This window comes from Somniosus microcephalus, chromosome 7 (assembly GCF_052327205.1).
Source record: "Somniosus microcephalus isolate GS21.2 chromosome 7, FLI_Smic_1.0, whole genome shotgun sequence".
Classification (NCBI taxonomy): Eukaryota; Metazoa; Chordata; class Chondrichthyes; order Squaliformes; family Somniosidae; genus Somniosus; species Somniosus microcephalus.
This window is the reverse complement of record NC_140993.1, coordinates 10,777,070-10,804,478: the sequence shown is the minus strand read 5'-3', so window position 1 is coordinate 10,804,478 and position 27,409 is coordinate 10,777,070. Positions and strand designations below refer to the sequence as shown.

At 45.6% G+C, this 27,409-nt stretch overlaps 1 protein-coding gene and 1 long non-coding RNA gene across 5 annotated transcripts in view; one reads left to right on the top strand and one right to left on the bottom strand.

The window, feature by feature from the left end:
• Positions 1 to 12,612, top strand: part of osbpl1a (oxysterol binding protein-like 1A) — a 255,127-nt gene extending 242,515 nt beyond the window's left edge. For 2 of the 4 annotated variants that reach the window (XM_085992229.1, XM_085992231.1), the window contains 3 exons: positions 1,032 to 1,122; positions 5,155 to 5,178; positions 10,812 to 12,612. In XM_085992229.1, the coding sequence (XP_085848355.1) occupies positions 1,032 to 1,122; positions 5,155 to 5,178; positions 10,812 to 10,914 (218 nt within the window). In that variant the 3' untranslated portion in view covers positions 10,915 to 12,612. The remainder of the gene's footprint in view (positions 1 to 1,031; positions 1,123 to 5,154; positions 5,179 to 10,811) is intronic. The other 2 variants (XM_085992230.1, XM_085992232.1) reach the window with 1 other exon arrangement.
• LOC147114512 (uncharacterized) overlaps positions 1 to 27,409 on the bottom strand; it is a 123,187-nt gene that overhangs the window by 37,150 nt on the left and 58,628 nt on the right. The gene's annotated exons all lie outside the window — the stretch shown is intronic.

The window sequence follows — 27,409 nt, the reverse complement described above, 5'->3', positions numbered from 1 at the left end:
GGTGGGGGAGTAGGACTAACTAAAGTGCTCTTGCAGAGAGCCGGCACGGGCTCGACAGGACGAATGGCCTCCTGTGCTGTAACCATTCTACGATTCTATGTGTCGGGGGGGGGGGGGGGGGAGCATCACGCCACAGGTGATTCCACGGCAAGCATGTGCTTGCTTGGCTCATCCACGCGCAATGTGATGCTAATTTTGACGAAGCAAGAGTATTAATCACTTTGCATGAAATAAAAATGTGTTCTGTCTTTAATGCCAAATTAAGCCATGCGGGAACTTTAAAGAGTACAGGGCCTTGGTGAGAGCACACCTTGAGTATTCTGTGCAGTTTTGGTCGCCTTATCTGAGGAAGGATGTTCTTGCCATGGAGGGAGTGCAGCGAAGATTCACCAGACTGATACCTGGGATGGCAGGAATGACGTATGAGGAGAGATTGGGTCGATTGGGCTTATACTCGCTGGAGTTTAGAAGAATGAGAGGGGATCTCATTGAAACTTATAAAATTCTAACAGGACTGGACAGACTAGATGCAGGAAGTATGTTCCCGATGGTCGGGGAGTCCAGAACCAGGGGTCACAGTCTAAGGATAATGAGTAAGCCATTTAGGACAGAAATGAGGAGGAATTTCTTCACCCAGAGAGTGGTGAACCTGTGGAATTCTCTACCGCAGAAGGCAGTTGAGGCCAATTCATTAAATATATTCAAGGAGTTGGATATATTTCTTAAGGCTAAAGGGATCAAGGGATATGGGGAGAAAGCAGGGACAGGGTACTGAATTTGGATGATCAGCCATGATCTCATTAAATGGCGAAGCAGGCTCGAGGGGCCGAATGGCCCACTCCTGCTCCTATCTTCTATGTAAGAAGGAAATTGCTGTTCCGATTTTCCTATTTGTGTGGCATGCTCACGCCAAATAAATCTGTTGAAAGGTTGAGAACCAAATCTGAGCGCAAGTATGAAAATCTATTTGCAGTTTTCGGTTTAGTTACTGTGAAAGTACAGGTGAACTTATCTGTTTGAACCTTTTGTAGATCTAGCCAGTGAAGAAAAGAAGAGGTTGGAGGAAAAGCAGAGAGCTGCTCGCAAGCAACGAGCCAAGACCAACAATGACTGGAAAAACAAGTTAGTATCGAATTTTCTCAGTCTATGATTTAGTGACGTACACTTGATGTTTTAAGGGAGTCATGTTAAGGTATTCTCTCCGTCTTCCCCTCTCTCGCATAAAATAATCTAAAGCTCCTTGTGAACAGTGGGACAATTTACGGGAAACTCTTGTTTTATCCGGCACCAACGGGACCGGTGTGGTACCGGTTTATCAAAATGTCCGGATTACAGAGAGGTATAGTAAAAGGTACGAGAGCTCCTTACCCAGCAACAAATCCAGGCTTCCCTGTTGCTTAGCAACAGGTGCAGGAATTCCGACCACAAGATCCAAGCGTCCCTGTTGCTTAGCAACAGGTGCAGAAACCCGGTCACAGATCCAGGAACAGGCCACTAATATGAAGTAAAACTTACCTGAACCTACTCCTGAATTCTGCCGGTTAAGAGGTTTCCGGTTATTTTTAGGTGCCGGATAAAAAAGAGTTTCCGAAGATTAAACTGACTACTTCAAATTGGGAGAGTCACTTCTTCATATGTTTGAATTCAAATGCTGTTTGTCTGTTTAGATTAGTGTTCATATTGAATAATAAACCCAATTGTAGGTCAGTTTTTTTAATTTAAGTTCCCATTAGCAGACACAGCCCTGAAGTAGATTTAAATTTAGAAGTTGTAAAGCAAAAAAGATGTCATGTACCGATGCTCTGCTATGCAAAATTAAACAGTATTTCAGAATTCACTTTATTTTTTTTAGAAAGGTTAGACTCCTTTTTTTAAATTGTTACATTTTTTGTAAAGTTCTCAGTTTATAATTTCATCTTGCACATTTAAATTTGCAACACTATAAGGTTGCCCCCTTGGGGATCCCAGGCATTGAAGTATCCAAGTGGACCAATGTTCCACTTACACAAGGAGTTTACTGATTACAAGTTAGAATAATCTGTCCTCTTTCTAGACATAAAGCAAGATTAGCACCTTTGTTGATTTTTGCAACTTTTTAAAGAAGGAAAGTTGGCACTGTGTAATGATATTCATTCACTAACTTGCATATTAAAATTAGTACCATATGTGACTTGCTAAATCTGACCATTAATTCGATGTGACTGGCAGTAAGCAGGTATCAACTGCTTCTGTTAAAAAATTAATTGGATAATTTGGGCTGTTTTGAGGTTATAACCATCAGGAAAGACTGAACAGACTGGGGCTCTTTTCTCTAGAAAACAGAAGGCTGAGAGGTGACCTGATTGGGATCTTTAAAATTATGAAGCGGTTCAATAAGGTGGACATAGAGAAGATGTTTCCACTTGGGGGGGAGACCAGAACTAGGGGCCATCAAGATAAGACAGTCACGAATAAATCCAATGAGGAATTCAGGTGAAACTGCTTTACTCCCGAGTGGTTAGAATGTGAACTCGCTACCACAGGGCGTAATTGAGGTGAATAGCATAGATACATTTAAGGGGAAGCTGAATAAGTACGAGAGAAAGCAATAGGAGGTTATGGTGATAGGCTGAGATGAAGAGGGGTGGGAGGAGGCTGGTGTGGAGCATAAACACCGTGCGGACCAGTTGGGCCGAATGGCCTGTTTCTGTGCTGTAAATTCCATGTAATTCTATGTAAAAAAATGGGCCACCTAGAGCCCTGCATATTACAAGAGATTAGCTTAGTACCCTTTGGCACTTCGATTTGAATTTAGACTACACTGAATGCTTCCTGTACCTGCCCATTGTATGGGCACATGTTGAATGAGTTTGGGGAGTCTTGGCCCTTTCCTAGCGAGTCTTACTTCGGCAATCTTGCTTCGAGATCAGAACAGTGACGGGTGGAGTAAGGAATACTTTTCTGAAACTGAGGTTAAGATAAAGTCGAGGGAGCTTTACTCTGCGTCTACCCCACTGGGTAGAGTTCCCGCAGTCGGCAATCCAAAATTGCGCCCGTTTTGAGAAGTGTTTTTTTCCCCCTCAAGTTTCCGCTCAAATTCATTTGCATATCGCCAAACTCTCTCTCTACCATGAACCAGCGCAATAGGGCAGCGTTTCGGAACGTAATTAAAAAAAAAAAAAATAATGTTTTTAAATATTCCTTGGTACTGTATAAGAGCATAAGAATTAGGAGCAGGAGTAGGCCATCCGGCCCCTCGAGCCTGCTCCGCCATTCAGTAAGATCATGGGTGATCTTCTAGATCAACTCCACTTTCCCGCCCGATCCCCATATCCCTTGATTCCCCTGGAGTCCAAAAATCTATCGATCTCAGCCTTGAATATACTCAACGACTGAGTATCCACAGCCCCCTGGGGCAGAGAATTCCAAAGATTCACAACCCTCTGAGTGAATAAATTCCTCCTCATCTCAGTCCTAAATGTCCGACCCCTTATCCTGAGACTATGCCCCCTAGTTCTAGACTCTCCAGCCAGGGGGAAACAACCTCTCAGCATCTACCCTGTCAATCCCCCTCAGAATCTTGTATGTTTCAATGAGATCACCTCTCATTCTTCTAAACTCCAGAGAGTATCGGCCCAATCTACTCAATCTCTCCTCATAGGACAGCCCTCTCATCCCAGGAATCAATCTAGTGAACCCTCGTTGCACCGCCTCCAAGGCAAGTATATCCTTCCTTAGATAAGGAGACCAAAACTGTGCACGGTACTCCAGGTGTGGTCTCACCAAGGCCCTGTACAATTACAGCAAGACTTCCTTACTCTTATACTCCAACCCCCTTGCAATAAAGACTAACATACTATTTGTCTTCCTAATTGCTTGATGTTAACTTTATATTTAAGAGTGGTAACTCGGCGCAGTTTGAATAATATAGCTGAAAATGTGTCTATTACAAAAAGTAAGCATTTTAATCAGAGTGCCTAGTGCACCATCTGATTTTAAATAACTGAAAATGATATTTAAAAAACTATACAGGACCATTTGCTAGTTATACTGGGGTACAGTACAGGAAACTTTGTGATATCCGGCACCAACGGGACCGAGCTGTTGCCGATCTATCAAAACTGCCAGACATACCAGCGTTAATGTTGAAGCATACGGAGATTTGCAGCTCCGTATCTGGCAACAAACACTGTTGCCTTCTAAACAGTCGGCCGTACCTTAGAAGCGTCTCTGTAGCTTAGCAACAGCTTCAGAGAGACTTTGCAGAGCCTGACTGTTGGGGGAAAAAAAAAAGACACGAGAAGAAAAAAAAACCTAACAAAACGGCTCCTGATTTCTGCCGGTAGATTGAGGTTTCCGGACATACAACCTCTGGATAAACCAAAGTTTCCTGTAGTTGGTTTCTTAGTAAATTTTAAAAAATTATATTCGAAAACTTTTAAAAGATGCCGATGAGTGTCCTTGCGCCCAAAAGAACCAGCTTAATCTTTAGAGCCTCCTCGAAGGCTCACAAACGAGTGCAATTAGCGGAAACTCCCAAAGGTGATTCATTCGATCTGGGAGCGTGGCCCGTTTTGTGGGCGGGGCTGGCTTCTAGTGCGATGTTTTTAAAACTAGCACAAAAGATGGTGGAAACTCGATTTGCGCTGAACGTGATTTGTGCTGAACCGATTTCGGGCAAATTGCGCTGAAGAAACCATGGCAACTCCCGGCCTTGATCTTTAAATGCTTGCCAGCACCGGATTCCCAAAGTAAAAAAGCGTTCATTTCTCAGCAGTAACTTGCTGTCACTTTAACGAGTACAAAGAATTTACAAACAAAGAGGCTTGGTTCAGGAAACCACCCTGTTGGGCTTTAACAATGTACTTTACCATAAAGATTTGAGATGCTTTTAGAAGATGCTGTGTAATTTTAATATCTCTGTGCCCTCTGTCATGTTAACCTGATGAGCGGCCTAGAATTTGGAACTGAAGTGTGTAATCAGTTGGCTAGGCTTCAGTTCTGAGTGCTTCACTGCACTCAATTTTCTCACACACACACCGAGTGTTGGAAGTGGATTTTTTTCTGCTTCCCTCGATTGGAAAGTTTGTCGTGTTTTGTTTCTGTTGAGCAGAATTAACTATTGGTCAAATATTGTTTAATAATCTGTGCTTCTCTCTGTTGTTTCCCCCAAAGGAACCAATTGGCAGAGGGTCCCAGGTTTGGCTTTGTTGTTTGTACTTTGTTGTTGGTTTGCTGCCTCTGTGTGTCTTAAACGCTTGGAATAACTTTCTTTCTTTTTGAAATGAGCACTTCATTATAAAACAAAACCTACGTGCAGTTTGGTGAAATGCCATGGCCACACTTGTTTAAAGGGAAACCAAAGCCAATATCCGATTGAAAACAGTGAAAGAAGTTCATTGATGTTATCCCCATTTTGTCTTATTCTAAAAAAAAAATAGAATTACAGCAGCGATGTCCTATCCTAAAGTAATCTAAAATTTCAGAATATTCTCTGGTTTAGCTAACCTTGTTCTGTCACTGGGTATTATTGTGACAGTTCATGGAGTCATCTTGGTAAGACTCTCAATCATGTTTCTCAGCCAATTTGTCAGTTTCTTGGCTTAAAAAATGTAAAACCTGCAACTTACGAAGTGGAGTTCACAGGTACTGATCATAGTTACAAGACTGTCTTGTTTACATAGAATTTTACAGCACAGAAACAGGCCATTCGACCCCACAGGTCCGTGTTGGTGTTTATGCTCCATACGAGCCTCCTCCCGCCCCTCTTCATCTCACCCTATCAGCATATCCTTCTATTCCTTTCTCCCTCATGTGTTTATCCAGCTTCTCCTTAAATGCATCTATGCGATTTGCCTCAACTACTCCTGTGGCAGCGAGTTCCACATTCTCGTCACTCTCTGGGTAAAGAAGTTTCTCCTGAATTCCCTATTGGATTTATTAGTGACTACCTTATATTTATGGCCTCTCGTTTTGGACTCGCCCACAAGTAAAAACATCATCTTTACATCTACCCTATTGAATCCCTTCATAATATTAATGAGCTCTATTAAATAACCTCCGTCTTTTTGCTAGATGGTTTCTTTCTTGCCAGCCTTTCTTGATGGTTATAACCTCTCAGTTCTGGCATCATCCCTGTAAATCTTTTTTCCGCCTTCTCCGATGCCTTTTGTAATACGGAGACCAGAACTGTGCACAGTTCTAAGTGTAATCTAAACAAGGTTCTGTGGGCTACAGTTGCCGTTTTGGGCGCAATCGGGGAAAATGCGCACAAAATTGTGCTGGTTAGGTCACAGTTTAAGTTTCCAATAAAATCTATTTGCATAATCACAAACTTAAAATCTTCCATGAACCAGTGCAATTGGGCAGCGTAATAGAACGTAATCATGATTTAAAATCACTGAAAATTACTTTTATTAAAAAAAAGCCTACTGAATCGTTTACTAGTTTCATCGATGTACACTAGTCAGGTTTCTTAGTAAATTAAATATATTTTGATATGGAAAAAACTTTTAAAAGTTGCCGACTAGTGCCCGGGGATGGGGACTTTACACAATTTAAAAAACAATCTCCCTCAGGATGTGTACAACATGACAGCCACATTTTGATTGACTGTGCCTGTTTGCTGTGAGAAGGTGGTGGTGGGTTTTCCCCTTCACTATTGCGCTCTTTATGCTGATTGTACTCGCACAGTGGTAGTATGTAAGGAATTCCAGGATTGTAACCCAATGAAGGCAAGGCTGTATATGTCCAGGTCAGGATGACTTGGAGCTAATGGCGTTCCCATGATCTTGCTGCTCTTGTGTTTCTTAATGCTAGAGGTTGCAGGGACAGTGCCGTCAAAATAAGCTCCATGAGTTGTTGTAGTGTATTTTGCAAGTAATGCGTACTGCCGCCACAATGTGCCGCACGCGGAGGGGGTGGATTTTCAGTCCAGTGATAGTGTGGCAATCAAGTGAACTGCTCTTTTCTGGATGGTGTTGAGCTTCTTGGGTTTTGTTGCAGCTTCACCCATCCAGGCAAGTGGTGAGTATTCCATCACGCCTCTGACTTGAGCCTTGCAGATGGTGGAGCGGCTTTGTGGGATCATTCATCGGAATACCCAGCCTTTGTCCTCTTATAGCCGTGCTGTTGATGTGGCTCGTCCAGTTAAGCGTCTGGTCAATAGTGACCCCGAGGACGTTGATGGTGGCGGACTCGATGATGGTGCTGTTTGGGTCGGTCAAGGACACTTCCTTGTGTAGCACCTGCAGCAATGACGTGTGGCTGTGATGAATAGTCCCCAGCATCTACAGCTGCCTTCCTTTTGTGTGCGCGTATAACTCCAGCTACCGGAGTGTTTTCCCCTTAATCTCCATTGGCCTCAGTTTTCTAGGGCTCCATGGTGCCATACTTGGTCAAATGCTGCCTTGACGTCCTGGGCAGCTACTGTCGCCTCTCCTCTGGCATTCAACTCTTGCGTCCATGACTGGATCAAAGCTGTGACAAGATCTGGAGCTGAGTGGTTATGGTGGAACCCAAACTGAATGTCAGTGCGCAGGTTCTTGGTGAGAAGATGTTGCTTGATGGCACCATTGATGACTCCTTCCATCATTTTACTAATGATTGGGGGGAGCTGATAGGGCAGTAATTTAGTTAGGTTAGATTTGTCCTGCCTTTTATGGATAGGTCATATCTGAGCAATCTTCCATATTGCCGGAAAGGAGCTGAGTGGGATTGTCCACTTAGTACTTTTGGCTGAAGGCGTATGCAAACATTTCAAACTTCTCTCTTGTACTCGTGCTGGACTGCACCATGGTTGATGGTGGGGAAGTTCATGGACTGTTTCCTCCCATTAGTTACCTAATTGTCCCATCACTCTCAACCTGCTGTAGTAAGGCTGTAGAGATCTGCTCTGATACTTCGGCTGTGGCACTGTTTAGCTCTGTCTATAGTCTTTCTTTCTTTCTTTCTTTCTTTCTTAGCATACAGGCAACCTTGAGTTTTAGCTTCACTGGGTTAGTGCCTCATTCTAAGGTATGCCCAATGCTGGTCCTGGCACACCCTTCTAGAGTCCCAATTGAACCGGGCCTGGGTGATTGGTGATGGAGGAGTGAGGGATGTGTTGGCCATTAGGCTACAGATTTTAGTGGTGTACAATTCTGTTGCTGCTGGTGACCCACAACACCTCATAGATTTCCCAGTTTTGAGCAGCTAGATTTGTGTATCCCACTTATTGTGGTAGTGCAACACTTCTCGATGGAGGGTATCCTCACTCTGAAGACGAGGCTTTGTCTTCACAAAGACTGTATCGCGGTCACTCCTACCATTGCTACCTGCACCAGGTAGGTGAGGTCAAGTAGGTTGCTCCCTCGTGTTAGTTCTCTCATTACCTGGTGTAGGCCTAATCTGGAAGTTGTGTCCTCCAGAACTCAGCCAGTTTGGTCAGTGGTGGCCATTTACGTCCCCCACCCAAAGTACATTGTGCCTCTTTGCTACTTCCTCCAAGTGGTGTTTAGGATGACAGAGTACTGATTCGTCAGTTGAGGTGGGTGCTGATAGGTGATCAGCAGGAAGTCTCATTGGACTCGTCTGCCTTGAGACTTCATGGGGTCTCGAGTCAATGTTGAGAACTCCCAGGTCCAAGCCATTAGGTTACAGATTGTAGCGGTATACAATTCTGTTGCTGCTGGTGACCCACAGCACCTCATAGATTTCCCAGTTTTGAGCGGCTAGATCTGTTTATCCCACTTAGCATAGTGGTAGTGCAACACCTCTCGATGGAGGGTATCCTCACTCTGAAGACGAAGCTTTGTCTTCAAGTGGTGTTTAGGACAACAGTACTCTGTCATCCTAAACTCCTGACTGTGTATCACTGTTCCCAAATCTCTGGTGGGTCTGTCCTGCTGGTGGGACAGGACCTACCCAGGGATGGTGTTGGAGGAATCCGGGACGTTGGTTGATAAGACAATGATTCTGACAGTATGAGTCAGGCTGTTGCTTGATTAGTCTGCGGGACAGTTCTCCCAACTTGGACCAGTCCGAAACGGTACTGAAGAGCACTTTGCAGGGTCAATACAGTTTTTAAGGAACAAAATATAATTGCTCACAAAGTAGTAGTAAAATAGTGGTGATGCTTTCCCCTCTCTCTCAAAAATTCAGCAAGGTAAAAAAAGGAAACCGTACTGTAGCACAACAAATGCAGTAAGCTAACTTCAGAGCTGATGGGGCCTGTAATGGCCCAGAATGTATCTGACGTAAAACACCAGCTGTGACAGAGAGTCCATCCTCCTCCTCCTCCTGAGATGGGTGTTTTTATTACGTGGTGTACCTGGCAGATCTATTGAGAACCAGCAGCCGTGGCAATTGGATTTGGGCAGTTATAAAGCCCTGAAATTCACACTATCACAAATCAGACCGAGAAGCCAGTGCTGTAACTGTTAGAATACTAGATGCCTTCTAGTGAAGTGGTGACTTCATTGCAGCAAGGTACATAACCACTTGAAGTTGGCAGTGAGTATCTTTGTCTTTACTGGATGCATTCTCTCTTAATTGTATGTGGTGGCCCCATTTCCCTGGTTTGAAAGTCTGACTGGCATGCCTAGACTCTGAGTCCTGTGTTAAATCTTCCATGATGCATTCTTTAAGGCAAAATTGTAATGGATTTATTATGTGGTTTTGCAAAATAAATTTTACTTTCATCGAACATTTTGTTTGTTAAATAGCAATACATGAATACATACTTGAAGAATGCAGCATTTCCTGTTACTTAAATAGTAAGCCTCTAACAAATTTCGGTGTGTATATGCATTCCCTCAGGACAGGAATGTCCAACCTTTAGGAGCAGGGGCCAGATAAACGTGTCCAAATCAATGAGTGGGCTGCATACGATTATAGAAAAATTGAGGCCCATTAATATCACCCATATACACACAACGCGAGACCGCCCATATACACACACACACAACACGAGGTCGCCCATATACACACACACGACGCGAGACCGCCCATATACACACACGACGCGAGACCGCCCATACACACACGCGACGCGAGACCGCCCATACACACACGCGACGCGAGACCGCCCATATACACACACACGACGCGAGACCGCCCATATACACGCACACAAAACGCGAGACCGCCCACATATACACACTACGTGAGACCACCCACGTATGCACAAACGCGCGAGGCCGCCCACGTGTACGCACGCAACGCAAGAACGCCCACATGTGTACACAATGCGCGAGACCGCCTATTTATGCACATGAAAAGCAAGGCTGCCCATATGCAACAGTTAAACCCTCACATACACACAAAGCAAGACCCCCACATTTGTAAGATTCCCATACACACAAAATAGTCACACTCATGTCCACCTCTCCTGCATTTGGAGGGCTGGTAAAAGCTGATTCCTGATTGGTGTAAAAAGACTGCTCCCCAATTGGTGTAAATCCACCAATCATGGAGCAGGCTTTTCTAATCATCTAGGCCTCTGCCAGTAAAATTGCTTTGCATACAAGCTGTCAAAGATGGCAGGGACTTGGTTGGCCAGATAGAGGAGCTCAAGGGTCACGTTTGGCCAATGAGCCACAGGTTGGACACTCCTGCTTTAGGGTATATTCTTTTAATACTACTCTCTTCTAATATCATTACTTATAAACGTAAAACTGCCACTCTATTAAAGGTGCGTGAATTGCACAGTGCTGAGTGTATCATGAATTTGAATAATCAAAATGGTTTTGGCGCATGAAATACATGGTCCGAGTCCCAAGCTGCACTGCTCTTCCACAAGTAACATCAGCCAGTAAGTGATGACATGTTTTTTTATTGTGATTTGTTAACAGGTGGTTCCATCAAGGGCCCAACCCCTACATTGGTGCATCAGACTGGCTGTACTCTGGAGGCTACTGGGATCGGAATTACTCGCACTGCAATGATATTTATTAAGTCAACATAGGAGAATAAGTCAGCCAGCATCTCTGACTGCTAACAGCAAATTTCAGGGCATATATTATTTCATGACTTTAAACAGTACAGCCTCAACCAATGCAAATTTACTTCTGTCTCTTCCAATAAGAATGTTCTTTGAGAGTTTTTTTTTTAAGTACTGCCAAGTATGTACAATAGAAGTCTCTTAGTATGAGAGATGGTAAACACGTCTTTCTCTTCTTTGGCTGTTGCACAGTTGTTGAAACCTATTCTGTAAGTGCCCAAGAATGGAACTCTGAACCCACCTCTGGCGCAGGATTCTTGTAAGGCAATAAGTGGGAGTAAAACTGGCCCATCGAGTTCCTTTAAACCATTGATTGTATGGTACTAAGTTAAGCTATTTCTACTCAATCATGCTAGCTTTACTTGAATCTGTTTCTGAAAAACCCAATCACTTCTCACAATGTTACAGTATTTTAATAGTTGGGACTGAATATTGATTTTGTTTAGATCTATTATAATGCTAGGTAAGGATTGTGTCTATAAAATAGCAACCTCTAACTAAACTGTTTTATAAACAGTATTTGTCCCCATTTAGATTCGTAGGAATTGCGAAAGGTGTCCATTAATTGGCATATATTTCGGTGCATTTTGTATTCTAAGAACATCAGTTCAGTTTCAATATCTCACTTTATAACTGCACAAAAGTCCTTATTTTAGAAATGTGTATGAAAGGAGTGCTTTACCTCTTAGTGCAACATGTTCTGTCTTATTATCGAGTCATTGGTGATCTTAACACTTTATTTCCAGGGTTTTTTTTTGTCTATTTAATGCGTGTTTGTGTTGAATTTGACTTGTCATGTAGTGGTTTTTCTTTGATTCAGGAGTTTCGAAATTTAGTTTGAAAAACTGTATGGCTAAAAGTGTAAAGAAAATTCTGTAATTATTTGTACAGTACCTGAGTTTAAGTTCCAGAAATCTTAAAACTAAGGTTGAATATGTTAAAGCTGCAACGTTTGAAATTAAATTGTGATCAGTTTGTACTTGTAGAGTTTATCAACTGGAAAACACTCCCATTGTAATATACTGAATTCTACTCAATAAGTTTGCAATTCATCTGGCCGTTGTAAAATTAGATTAATTGTGGTGTACTCCAGGTATGAGACCCGTATCTCAGTACCAGTTGGTACTGACAATGGGAGTAGTTCTATGTTGCACATCACCCAATTTGTTCATATACATAAGTTTTAAATGTGAAATAATGGATTCATTATGTTAAAATAAATTTCTCATAAATCTCATCAAATGCATTTAAATCACATTTTACAATTGTGATGCATTGCCGTTTGAAATGTTGGATTCTGTTAAACTCTTGATTGGATTGTCAGCACATTTGATATTTTACTGTCTAATTTTCCAGTTAGAGCACCTTCCTCTCTTCATTCCTCCAAAGCTCCAACAGTGGAAAATATGCAGACAGACTTGGGATCCTTCTCTGTATCTCTTATGTCTGCTATTCCCAATTGTCACTGGTGATGTGTGTATTGGATTGAACTTAAAAGGAAGCATATATTTCTAGGTATATAGTGCATATCTTAGAAGTAACGGAAGAGCAACACTGTCAGATTTTTAACCACCGTTTTGTCATTTAATGCAAGAATATCAAATGTTATATTACTGCTAAATAAAGGCTTTACAAAATGTGTAGATATAAAACTATTGTCTTTGTTGAATACTTAAGTGCCACAGTGGGAGGGAGAATGAAATATTCAGTAGTGACAATTTATGGTCTGCTGCTTAATTCCTCAGCCATTTAGCTTGACCAGTGCTGCAAACTTTACAAAATCGAGAGTTGGTCATTTCAGAATGAACAAGCCTCCTAGCCAACCCAGACCTAATATTCTTCCTAAACTCAATCTTCCCTCTGCTGCCAAACATTTGATATTGAAGCTTGATTCTTCTGGAGATGCTACCAGTCTTCAGCTCGGTACAGAAACATTCTTCTACGCTTGCGTCGTATGGAGAATTGAGCATGGAAAACCCACGGGACCATTCCCAGCCATATCAGGTCCCAATCAGATTGATTGGAGCCAGGATCATGGAGCCTGACAACCTCCCCCGATGTTGGTCAGACATTGGCTGAATCCATGGTTTGGCATCAGCCATGGTCAAGAGACCACAGTGTAATAGTCTCGGCAGTCAGTTGATTATATTACCTCTGCCAGTATAACTGCTGGTTCTGCCCTAAACCTTAAAAGCAGAAGGTCCATTGCTACAAACTGCTGGCTTCCAGGTGAAAATCTGCAGTAAAAGCTTCTGACGTGACGTGGAATAGTATCCACTGCTGTCGGTCATCAGGTCAACCCCTCGGAGTGATCTTTTTGTAATTTTGCTGCTGGACAAGGGACTTTTTTGAAATTCTGAAAATCTGTCTTGCCATTATTACTACCCACCCACAGCAGGCATGGCAGTACTAGTGGAACATCAGATGATGGACCTCATTTATTAGATGCCTTGAAGGTGTATTTCATTGTTCCTCAGGTGGTCCCTACATGTGATTTGAATTTTGGTTCTAAGCAAGCTAATGTCAACACTTTTTCAACCTATGGCGTCAATTGTAACCTAACTCGCCCGCCAGGGAACCGACTGGATCGGGTGCAACGCTAGAGAAAGGGGGACGATCACTTGATCAATTTGGGCATGAGTTTTTTTAAGAATCCAGTGCACCTCGCTCACCACACCAATCTCAAAATTATTTTGAAAAATCTTTTATATAAAAAGTTTGGTCCATTGTTTTTTCCTCCGCAACTAAAACTTCTAATGTCCAAAGTAAGGGTTCAAAGAAAAGTAAAAATAAAAAAAGTTACATATTTTCACAATAGACAAAGCAGACCGCTTGATTGGCACCCCATTCACTCCCTCCATTACCGGCATACAGTGGCTGCAGTGTGCACCATCTACAAGATGCACTGCAGCAACTCACCAAGGCTTCGACAGCACCTCCCAAACCTGCGACCTCTACCATCGAGAAGGACAAAGGCAGCAGGTGCATGGAAACACCACCACCTCCAAGTATCCCTCCAAGTTTAACACCATCCTGACTTGGAAATATATCGGCCGTTCTTTCATCGCCGCTGGGTCACAATCCTGGAACTCCCTCTCTGACCGCACTGTGGGAGCGCCTTCACCACACGGACTGCAGCGGTTCAAGATGGCGGCTCACTAGGACCGACATTTTCGATGTTAAATTTCGCACATGCGCAAAACTGTGAATGGGCCGCACACCCAAAAAAAAATTAATGGGAACATTGCTCATCAACTCCACAAGGGAAATTAGGGATGGGCAATAAATGCCAGCCTTGCCAGCGACACCAACATCCCTTGAAATGAATTTTTGAAAAATGATTAAATTTATTCAGTGAATTTTTTTTGTCTGTTGATACCTTCGTTAATATTTTAATTTAAAGACCTCAGCCTCTCCCAAAATGGAAGTTATGCACTTGAAGTGCTGCCACCTACAAGGCTACGGACCAAGAGCTGGAAAGTTAGATTAGGCTGGATAGCTCTTTCTTCGGCCGGCGCAATCAATGGGCCGAATGGCCTCCTTCTGTGTTGTAAATTTCTATGATTCTATGAAAAATCTGGGGTGGTCAAATGTATAGAAAATAAACTTTTAAAATTTGGGTGAATTTATCAAACTGGTTGTATCAGTATTACCGCTACCTCTGCAGCTCTCTGCTCCCTGCCTCTCCACTCCACCTCCAGGTCTCCTCTCACCTATGCTCTAACATCCCCCTTTCCCAGCCTCTAACACTCCACTGCTTTCCCAATTCTAACCCTGCTCTACCATCCCAATACTCACACTACCCCTTACAATGCAAGGGGAGTTCTGTGGTAAACCACTGTTAACTCTGTACAGGTTCGGGCATGTCTCCGCCCCTGGCTCCACCCCTAAGCCCGGGTATAAAGGTGACTCACCACCCTTCCCCCGGGAGCTCTTAGGATGGATCCACTAGCAGAGGCATGCTCCAGTTCTTAGTCAATAAAAGCCTACTTCGTATAAGTTCAACTCGTAGTCTTTGGTGTTGTTGATAGTGCATCAATTTTATTGACTAAATTTTCGACATGGAGCAAATCTTGAAGCCGGAACGTTTAGACCTGGATCCTCAAGCAGCAGATGCAGCCAATAACTTTGAACACTGGCTGAGCTGTTTCGAAGCCTTCCTGGAGGCCTCCAGCACTACCGTCACTACAGATGACGCGAAACGGCTTGTCTTGAACTCACGGGTGAGCCACCGAGTCTACTCGATCATCCGAGACGCCACAACTTAAGCGGCCGCCATCGCGACGCTAAAGGAACAATACGTGAGGCCTGTTAACGAGGTCTACGCCAGACACCTCCTGGCTACCCAAAAACAGCGCCCCGGGGAATCGGGCGCCGAATATTTACTGGCACTGAGAGTCCTCGGCCGGGCCTGTAATTGCAAAGCGGTGACGGCCAAGGAATGAACGGAAGACCTGATCCGAGACGCCTACGTAGCCGGCATCAGGTCCAACTATACTCGGCAGAGGCTGCTGGAACAGAGGGGGCTCGACCTGCAGAAGACGGTGGCCCTCGCTAACTCGTTAGACGTGGCCCTCCAGAACATGGACGCCTACCCCCCTGACCGGATGGCCACGTGGATGTCACGGGAGCAGCCATCTTGGGACCCGGTAAGGCCACAAGCCGCCAGCAGCCCAACTACAGCTGCAATGACCAAAGGCCAGAAATGCTACTTCTGCGGCCAGGCCAAGCACCCCAGACAGCAATGCCCAGCAAAGGACGCGACCTGCTCCAAATGCGGCAAGAAAGGCCACTACGTGAGAGTGTGCAGGGCGAAATCGACCCCCAATTCCAGCAGCGCCGCGTGTGAACCGTGCAGGCCGCCATTTTGGACCCCACCAACCACGTGCGGGCCGCCATTTTGGGCACCACCAGCCGCGGGGGAGCCGCCATCTTGGACACCATTTCAAGACCAGGCCCCCGACGCGGGCGAATACTACAGCGACCCACCGACCTCGACGATGGCCTCCATCACCCTGGACCAATCTAGGCCCCATCAACTAGCCAGGTCCATGATGAACGTAAAGGTAAATGGCCATGCCACAAATTGCCTTTTCGACTGCGGAAGCACAGAGAGCTTCATCCACCCCGACACGGTGCGACGCTACTCCCTATCGGTTATGCCCACACGCCACCAGGTCTTTATGGCCTCAAAGTCCCATACGGCGGACGTCGGCGGCTACTGTGTAGCGACTCTGACAGTGAACGGCGTGGAGTACAGAGATTTTAAATTCCTCGTCCTGCCACAGCTCTGCGCTCCCGTACTGCTAGGATTAGACTTCCAGTGCCATCTGGAGAGCGTCACGATGGCATATGGCAGGCCCCTGCCCCCACTTACAGTCTGCAGCCGGCAGAATTTAAACACGGCGCCGCACAAAGTATGCAGCCTGTCCACCCTGAAGGTCAAACACCCCCCCCCCCCCCCTGTTGTTCGCTAACCTCGCCAAAGACTGCAAGCCAATTGCTACTAAAAGCAGGCGGTACAGTGCCAGGGATAGGAGCTTTATTAAATCAGAAGTAGAAAGACTCCTGAGGGAAGGGATTATCGAGGGCAGCACCAGCCCATGGCGAGCCCAAGTGGTGGTAGTGAAGACCGGCGAAAAACAGCGCCTGGTTATTGATTACAGCCAGACGATCAATCGATACACGCAATTAGACGCATACCCACTTCCCCGCATATCTGACATGGTCAACCAGATAGCACAATACCGGGTATTCTCGACGATTGATCTGAAGTCGGCATACCACCAGCTCCCCATCAGGCCTGAGGACCGCCAGTACACGGCCTTCGAGGCCGACGGTCGCCTCTACCACTTCCTCCGAGTCCCCTTCGGCGTCACCAACGGGGTCTCGGTCTTCCAAAGGGAGATGGACCGGATGGTTGACCAGAACGCGCTGCAGGCCACCTTCCCCTATCTAGACAACGTCACCATCTGCGGCCATGACCGGCATGACCACGACGCCAACCTAGAAAAATTCCTCCATACGGCCCAACGGCTGAATCTGACATACAACAGAGAAAAATGTATGTTCCGCACCACGCGCCTTGTTATTCTTGGCTGCGTGGTGGAAAACGGAGTCATCGGCCCCGACCCCGACCGAATGCGCCCCCTCCTGGAACTACCCCCTCCCCCACTGCCTAAAAGCCCTGAAGAGATGCCTAGGGTTCTTCTCTTACTACGCCCAGTGGGTGCCCAACTATGCGGACAAAGCCCGGCCCCTCATCAAGTCAACCTCCTTCCCCCTGACGGCAGAGGCCCGTGCGGCCTTCACCCTCATAAAAGAGGACATTGCGAAGGCCACAATGCACGCAGTGGATGAGTCCATCCCTTTCCAAGTGGAGAGCGATGCATCCGACTTCGCCCTAGCCGCAACCCTTAACCAGGCGGGGAGACCCATGGCCTTCTTTTCACGGACCCGCCAGGGCCCCGAAATTCGACACTCCTCAGTCGAGAATGAGGCCCAGGCGATAGTGGAGGCTGTACGGCACTGGAGGCATTACCTGGCCGGTAAACGTTTCACCCTGCTCACTGACCAACGGTCAGTAGCATTTATGTTCAACAACAGATAAAGGGGGAAAATCAAAAATGATAAGATATTGCGGTGGAGGATCGAGTTATCCACCTACAACTACGATATCTTATACCGGCCCGGGAAACTTAATGAGCCCCCAGACGCCCTATCCCGTGGGACATGTGCCAACGCACAAGTCGATAGGCTACGGACCCTCCACAATGATCTCTGCCACCCGGGGGTCACCAGGTTCTTCCATTTTATTAAAGCTCGCAACCTGCCTTACTCCATCGAGGAGGTCAGGACCATGACCAGGAACTGCCAGGTCTGCGCCAAATGCAAACCGCATTTTTATAGGCCACACAGGGCACACCTGATTAAAGCCACCCGCTCCTTCGAACGTCTTACCATCGATTTCAAGGGGCCCCTTCCCTCCTCTGACCGCAACACGTACTTCCTCAATATTATTGACGAGTACTCCCGTTTCCCCTTCGCCATCCCCTGCCCGGACATGACCAGCGCCAGTCATCAGGTGCCTCAACGACCTGTTCGCCATATTTGGCTTCCACAATTACATCCACAGCGACAGGGGCTCGTCGTTCATGAGCGACGAGCTGCGCCAGTACCTGCTCGAGAAGGGCATAGCCACGAGCAGGACTACCAGCTACAACCCCCAGGGTAACGGACAGGTAGAGAGGGAGAACGCAACGGTGTGGAAGACCGCCATGCTCGCCCTAAAATCCAAGGGCCTCCCAATCTCCCGCTGGCAAGATGTCCTCCCCGATGCGCTCCACTCCATATGATCATTGCTCTGTACTGCCACAAACGCCACCCCTCACGAGAAGATGTTCGTCTTCCCCAGGAAATCCACCTCGGGGACATCACTACCGCCATGGCTGACGTCTCCGGGACCCGTCCTGCTCAGGAAACACGTGAGGAGCCATAAGACGGACCCCCTGGTCGAAAAGGTTCACCACCTCCACGCCAACCCACAGTACGCCTACGTGGCGTATCCTGACGGGCGGGAGGACACAGTCTCAATTCGAGACCTCGCACCCTCAGGTACCACCCGAAACACCATCGATCACCATCCACTACCTCCACCCACGACGCACCACCGGGGTGTCTACCACGAACTGACGACATGTCAGTGCCATCCCTACCCCGAGAGGACGACACGCCAGTGCTCCGTCCCACGCGAGAAGCGGCCGCGGGCAAAGAACCGCCGCAACCGGCACCACGAAGATCATTACGGCAGACAAGACCCCCGGAGAGACTTTCGTATACGAACTTTTGAAACACTTCACCCCGCCGGACTCTCTTTTAAACGAGGGGTGAATGTGGTAAACCACTGTTAACTCTGTACAGGTCCGGGCATGTCTCCACCCCTGGCTCCACCCCTAAGCCCGGGTATAAAGGTGACTCACCACCCTTCCCCCGGGAGCTCTTAAGATGGATCCACTAGCAGAGGCATGCTCCAGTTCTTAGTCAATAAAAGCCTACTTCGTATAAGTTCAACTCGTCTTTGGTGTTGTTGATAGTGCATCAAGTTCGAAATGGCAGGCCTCCATAGGAGGGGAAAGTAGATTATTAGATAACTATTGTATTTTGCACTGAAAGTACTCCCCATCCGCCACTATCCTCCTTTAAGCACTGTTTCTTTCTTTAGAATCGATGGAAGTACAGCCAAGTATAAAACTTATAAACATAATTGAATAATAATGAATCATTCAATTGCAAAGCCATTTTTATTGCAGAGAATTTGATTTTTTTTTGCGTCCTGATCTACTTAAGTGTATCATTACTCTAATACCGTTATTATTGCAGAGAATTTGAATTTTTTTTGCGTCGGCAGTATGTTTCATAATGAACTGCAAAAATAATTCTCATGCCGTTCAAAAGTATTTGAACAAAATGAGTCACCTGATTTACCGATGTTCATTGCGGAATGTATCTCGTTTACGGTAGTACTCAGGTCTCCAAGATGGTTCACCAGATCCTGCACTTGGAACTCTAGTTCACTGAGCCGGGTATATACCTTTTGAAGAATGTCAGTCACGACTTTAAGTGATTCCTGTTGGGTTTCTGAATGTAACATCTCTAAATCCAGCAGTGATTCTGGAACTTGGCTGTAATTGTGGTAAGTCACTGGTGGAGAACCCTCATTTTCTGAATCTGAGGAGTGTTGGCTTATTGATTTTTCACTTTGGGAAGGGGTAGGTATAGACTCCGTATCCTGTATTTCATTTACAGCTTCATTAACTCCTACATTGGGAAATGCAGATCAGAAAGAGTGTGGAATTAATTGGAGACAGGTCATAACAATCATTGAAAAGTAGAATAGAGCAGCACCAGCAATTGTGAATTTTTGATAGCACGGCCACTATCATTTCATTAATGAATGGAATATGGTCATAATACTTTCTCTAATGCACAGGTCTGAACAGGTCCAAGAACTTGGTGAGACCAGGACAGGTTTGTGAAATTAGAAGAGTGCTCTGCTATGTTGCCTTGAAGCCTATTTGAGAGGGCCCTATTGAATAATCCTTCAGAGTGAGGAGAGTTATAACTGTTTCTAAAATCGTTTAATGCCTCTGACTTGGGCATTAGCATTTGTTTGCTATAACAATAGACTGGTTGCTTTTATTGGGCCCAAAAGTTGATGCTTTATTTGGTAAGCGATTGTTCCAGAAGTTGCAGAATTTTCAAATGTTGAGCTGAGCTGACACTCGCACTGGTAAACTGAAGGTCTAACTCTGTTCCACCGGTTGAGGCCCTCTCCAGGGCATTTAGGGCCCAAATGTGTTTTTCACTGATGACTTGGAATTTTTAAATTGGGGAAACTCATCCTGATGCGAGTAACCATGTACGCAAGTGGAAATAGTGGACTGATTTTTTTTTAAATGTATTAAATTCCAAATAGTTACGACTTGGAGCTGCACTTAGAATCATACAGCACAGAAGGAGCCCACCGTGCCTGTGCTGGCTCTTTGAAAGAGCTGTCTAAATAGTCCCCCTCACCCCTGCTCTTTCCCCGTAGCCCTTGCATTTTTTTTAATTTTCAAGTATTTATCCAATTCCCTTTTGAAAGTTAGTATGGGCTGGATTTTCATTCAGAAGTCGGGACTACAACTTTCAGGTTTTAGTCCCGCCTCCATCGAGATGCGGCCAATCCACGCGATTTTCCCTTGATTGACCTTGTTGAGTCCGCCCAGCGGGCTCAGCAGGCCAATTAAGGGCCACCCGGCAACAGGTGACGTCACAGACTGAAATTTCATCTGTCAAGACGTGTTGACAGATGAAATATCAGTGTTTCACAGCTGTTTGAAGCTGTCAAACACTGACAGTCTTACTTCTAACCTGAGTCCTTCTCCACAGACTCAGTTAGAAATCACGCCGGCACTGAAAGCTGCAGGCTGTCACTTTTGACAGCTCGCGGCCATTCTGCTTTCTGTGCCGGTTAGATGATGGACTCCCGAAGCCTAGAGGAAGGAAGGCTGTAAAGGTAAGTACAGGTAATTTAAACTTCTTTACACACACCAAACACACTTACCTTTGCACTCATGCACCCATCACTCACCTGAACACCAACTTCTCGACCCCTCCAAGTCCTTCAACCCGACGGCCCGACTCCTCTAACTTGGCGTGGTTTGGAGCCGTCGGGAATCCCACACGACACCCTTCAAAATAGGGATTAGGCTAAAAACTGCCTGTTAACAGGCAGCTAATTGGCACTAATCCCTTCTCTGGTCAGCGGGTCCCAGTGCGGGGCGGGTACCCGCCTCCTTTGAAACTTACATGGAGGCGGGTTTTGGGCGGGATGGTGTCGGGACCCCCAAATTCGGGGGTTTTGCCCCCCCGCACGCCTAAAAGCCCACCTCACAGCACACTGAAAATCGACCCCTATGTGTCCGCTGGTTGCTGACCCTCCTGCCACCGGAAGCAGTATTTTGTTGCTATAAATGTACTTCCATCCCCCCCACCCACCAGTTGCTACATTAATTTCCTTAACTTTTAGTACTCATTATCAGTGGGGCAATGGAACAGTTTCCCCTTTCAGGTACTCGGTGTCCACATCAGGCACTCCTAAATCAGGGTATAGTTTAGCCAGTTGTAGCGTAGTGTCCTCTGTTCTAGTAATGTACTTTAGTTCCAATCTCAGAACAGCATCCCTTACTGCAGCAATGTGATTATTTCCACTTCCCATCCCAACCATCCGCTAATGGTAGTGGAGGCCCATGACAAAGGAAATTGGTTGGGGACGATTATAGGCATAATATAAACACGTTCGTTGTGACAAAATCATAAATTATTTATAAACAGTGCATGGAAGAAATCTTTTGCCCCAGCATTGTCAACCCAAATTAATTTCACATAGGATCAATACAGCTAGCAGCAATGAAGAAGAGCTCCATCCCATCAGTGTGCTAGACTCAAACCCAGATCCCACATGTGAAAGGGACAGTGCTAATTTACTGTGACGCCCAGCCCCACTTAGCATTTTAATGAAGTTTTTCATGATTATTTCAAATAATGAGTATAATATGCAAAATCAATTAATTGCTCTCTATTCAGATGGCTTGTTTAAGAGTCAGTGGTGGGTGGAGGGGGAAAGAGACTCTTAAAAGTTCAGTAGCTAGTTTATAATTGGTGAAGGAGCCCACCCAATTAGTTAGAGAGGCTTGAAAAGAAAGATGGAATGAAGACTGGGTGCTTGATTGCTTTAGTGATCAATTCAGTTGTTTTACTGAAAAAGCTAGGTTAGATTATTCTAGATAAAGTTGGTGATACAGCAGATGTAGATATTGAAAATCTGCCGACAAACTCTAACCATTTGGGGAACATTTTAGGGAATGGTTAGAGTTGGACAGAAGGGCTGACCAAATATATATGAGCAACTATGGATCCCCAATTAGGAATGAGAAGCTATGGGCAGGAAGCAGAACACCACTGGGTATCCTTTAGTGATCAAGCACCTACATGAAATTGGAAATGAATCTAAATGAGAGTTGGACAATTAGTAAAGTACCTAATAAGTAAGATTCTTGACTAGTTGCTTAATATGTGAAATAACAACAGAAAATGCTGGAAAAACTCAGCAGGTCAGGCAACATCCGTGGACAGAAATTTGAGTTGACGTTTCGGGTCGAACCCTTCCTCAAAACTGGAAAGAAAAGATAGATCAGAGGCAGGGCTGCGATCGGACAAAAGAATAAAAGAAACAAAAGAAGTAAAAAAAGAGACAATAAAAGGTATTCGAAGCTAGACGCGATGGTAATAGGCTGAGATTAGGTGTAAAGTGTACTGGCAGGGCAAGAGATAGCTGCCAGGTGTGAGAGAGAAACAAAAGGAAAGGGGGGGGGGAAAGGAGTGGGAAAATTACAAGAAAAAATGAAATAGGGGCCGAGGTTATGATCTGAAATTGTTGAACTCGATATTGAGTCCGGAAGGCTGCAGAGTGCCTAATCGAAAGATGAGGTGCTGTTCCTCGAGTTTACGTTGAGCTTCCGTGGAACAATACAAGAGGCCAAGGACGGTGAGGTCCGAATGGGAATGGAGCGGTGAATTAAAATGACAGGCAACCGGAAGCTCGGGGTCACCCTTACGGGCTGAACGGAGGTGTTCTGCAAAGTGGTCACCCAATTTGCGTTTGGTCTCCCCAATGTAGAGGAGACCGCATCGTGAGCAGCGAATACAGTATACTAGATTGCGAGAAGTACAAGTAAATCGCTGTTTCACCTGGAAGGGGTGTTTGGGGCCCTGGACAGTGGGAAGGTATAGGGGCAGGTGTTACATCTCCTCCGCTTGCACGGGAAGGTGCCAGGCGAAGGGGAAGGGCTGTTTGGGGTGATAGAGGAGTGGACTAGGGTGTCTTGGAGGGAGCGGTCCCTGCGGAATGCTGGGAGGGGAGGGGAAGATACGTTTGGTGGTGGGATCACTTTGGAGGTAGCGGAAATGCCGGAGGATGATCCGTTGAATCTGGAGGCTGGTGGGGTGAAAGGTCATAGAGTTATACAGCACAGAAAGAGGCCCTTCGGCCCATCGTGTCTGCGCCGACCATCAATCCCTGTCCAGTCTAATCCCATTTTCCAGCATTTGGTCCATAGCCTTGTATGCAATGGCATTTCAAGTGCTCATCCAAATGCTTCTTGAATGTTATGAGGGTTCCTGCCTCTACCACCCTTTCAGGCAGTGAGTTCCAGATTCCAACCACCCTCTGGGTGAAAAAGTTCCTCCTCAAATCCCCTCTAAACCTCCTGCCCCTTACCTTGAATTTATGCCCCCTTGTTATTGACCCCCCTACTAAGGGGAAAAGTTCCTCTTTATCTACCCTATGCCCCTCATCATTTTGTACACCTCAATCAGGTCCCCCCTCAGCCTTCTTTGCTCCAAGGAAAACAACCCCAGCCTGTTTAGTCTTTCTTCATAGCTGAGGCGCTCCATCCCAGGTAACATCCTGGTGAATCTTCTCTGCACCCTCTCCAAAGCAATCACATCCTTCCTATAGTGAGGCGACCAGAACTGCACACAGTACTCCAGCTGTGGCCTCACCAGCGTTTTGTACAGCTCCATCATAACCTCCCTGCTCTTATATTCTATGCCTCGGCTAATGAAGGCAAGTATCCCATATGCCTTTTTAACCACCTTATCTACCTGTTCCGCTGCCTTCAGGGATCTATGTACATGTACACCAAGGTCCCTCTGACCCTCTGTACTTCCTAGGGTCCTACCACTCATTGTGTATTCCCTTGCCTTATTTGTCCGTCCAAAATGCATCACCTCGCACTTTTCAGGGTTAAATTCCATTTGCCACTTTTCCGCCCATCTGACCAACCCGTTTATATCGTCCTGTAGCCTGAGGCTTTCCTCCTCGCAATTTACCACCCCACCAATTTTTGTGTCATCTGCAAACTTACTGATCATACCTTTTACATTCTCATCCAAATCATTTATGTAGATCACAAACAGCAAGGGTCCCAGCACCGATCCCTGAGGTACCCCACTGGACACAGGCTTCCAGTCACAAAAGCAACCTTCGACCATCACCCTCTGCCTCCTGCCACTCAGCCAGTTTAGGATCCAACGCGCCAAGGCACCCTGGATCCCATGGGCTCTTACCTTCTTGACCAGTCTCCTATGCGGGACTTTGTCAAAAGCTTTACTGAAATCCATGTAAACCACATCCACAGCATTTCCCTCATCCACACACCTAGTCACCCCCTCGAAAAATTCAATCAGATTGGTCAGACATGATTTACCCTTGACAAAGCCATGCTGACTATCCCCGATTAATCCTTGCCTCTCCTAAGTGGAGACTAATTTTGTCCCTCAGAATTTTTTCCAATAATTTCCCTACCACAGATGTTAGGCTCACTGGCCTGTAATTCCCTGGTTTATCCCTGCTACCCTTCTTGAATAATGGTACTACGTTAGCTGTTCTCCAGTCCTCTGGTACATCCCCTGTGGCCAGAGAGGTTCTGAAAATTTGTGTCAGAGCCCCTGCAATCTCCTCCTTTGCCTCACACAACAGCCTGGGATACATCTCGTCCGGGCCTGGGGATTTATCCACTTTTTGGCCTGCTAAAACCGCTAGTACCTCCTCCCTCTCGATGCTAATATGTTCAAGTATGTCACAGTCCCCTTGCCCGATTTCTATGTCTACATCGTCTTTCTCCATAGTGAACACAGATGCAAAAAAATTCATTTAAAACCCCGCCTACATCATCTGGCTCTACACACAGATTGCCACTTTGGTCCCTAATGGGCCCTACCCTTTCCCTGGTTATCCTCTTGCCCTTAATATACTTATAAAACATCTTAGGATTTTCCTTTATTTTGCTCGCCAGTGTTATTTCATGGCCCCTCCTTGCCCTCCTAATTTCTTTTTTAAGTATGCCCCTGCACTTTTTATACTCCTCTAGGGCTTCCTCCGTCTTTAGTCTTTTGTAACTGCCAAAAAAAAACCTTTTTTTCCTAATGCATTTTTGTATATCCCTTGTCATCCAAGGTTCCCTTTGCTTGTTGGTCCCACCCTTGACCTTTACAGGAACATGTTGGCGTTGTACTCTCTCTATTTCCCTTCTGAAAGTCTCCCACTGCTTTGATGTGGATTTTCCTATAAGTAGCTGCTCCCAGTCCACTTTGGCCAGAACCTGCCTTATCATATTAAAATCGGCCTTTCCCCAATTTAGAACCCTTATTTCCAGGCCGTCTTTGTCTTTTTCCATGACCACCTTAAATCTCACCGAATTATGGTCACTGTCGCCAAAATGCTCTCCTACTGACACTTCCACCACTTGCCCGGCTACATTCCCTAGAATTAGGTCCAGTACCGCCCCCTCTCTTGTAGGACTTTCTACATGTTGGCTCAAAAAGCTCTCCTGGATGCACTTTAAGAATTCTGCACCCTCTAAGCCTTTCACACTCTGACTATCCCAATTAATATTGGGGAAGTTGAAATCCCCCACTATTATTACCCTATTATTTTCGCACTTCTCTGAGATTTGCTTACATATCTGTTCCTCTATCTCCCCCTGACTGTTTGGGGGCCTATAGTACACTCCCAGCAAAGTGCTTGCCCCCTTTTTGTTTTTAAGTTCTACCCATATGGCCTCATTAGAGGAACCTGCTAATATATCATCCCTCCTTACAGCAGTAATTGATTCCTTAATTAATATTGCAACACCCCCTCCCCTTTTACACCCCCCTCTGTCTCGCCTGAAGATTCTATACCCCGGAATATTGAGCTGCCAGTCCTGACCCTCCCTCAACCATGTCTCCGTGATAGCAACAATATCGTACTCCCATGTGAGGACAAGGGGAACCCTATCGTGGTTCCAGGAGTGAGGGCAGAAGTGCGGGAGATAGAACTGACACGGTCGAGGGGAATCCTCGGTTGCGGAAAAAGGAAGACATGTCTGAAGCACTGGTGTGGAAGGTGGCATCGTCGGAGCAGATACGGCGGAGACGGAGAAACTGGGAGAATGGAATAGAGTCCTTACAGGAAGCGGGGTGAGAGGAAGTGTAGTCCAGGTAGCTGTGGGAGTCAGTGGGCTTGTAGTGAATATTGGTCGATAACCTATCCCCAGAGATGGAGATGGAGAAGTCGAGGAAGGGAAGGGAAGAGTCAGAGATGGAACGTAAAGCGAGGTGGTCCTAATTTTAAAATAGGCAAATGGATATGATGACAAATATCTCTAAAGGGGTGAAACTAATTAAGTGTCTCTTCACCAAATTAAGTGTCTCCTTTAAAAGGGAATAAATGTGAATTCCTTTTATTTGTCGAATCTAATTGTGTACACATTCAATGACCACCTTAGTTTATCTAGTTCGATAATAGTGACCAGAACCTATCTATCCAGAGTAAATACACCCTGAGGCAATGCACATCAGCAAAAGTGGAAAAATAAATGGCTTTGGGTCCAATTACTTACCATTTCGGCTGAAAGTTTCCAGTTAATGACGAGTTTTATCAGCATAAACTCATGACGGTGTAGCAAAAAGCATTTGAGTAAAAATCGAAACCAGTTACTCTAAAGGTGCGCAGGTGCAGCCACATTTGGAATGCTATGTACAAAATGTCATACTCCAGCTTCAAAATGCATTAGAGAGCGTCCAAAGATTAATCAGCATGATCCTAGAATTTGAAGCTCCAGGTTATGAGGAGACCCTCAGACCTGAACTTTTGCTGGAAACATTTTGAGGAAGAACATGATGCAGTGCTTTAAAGTGAATGTGAGGGTGTTGCTTGTGGAAGGCAGCCAGCTACCATTGACTAGCGCAGATGTATAGAGATGCAGGAATTTTGTCTTGACTACCTGTGGAAATTAGAAATTTCTCTCAAGTGACTAATAGATGGAGTAGATTGTACATAGTTTGTAAATGAAGCATGTTTGA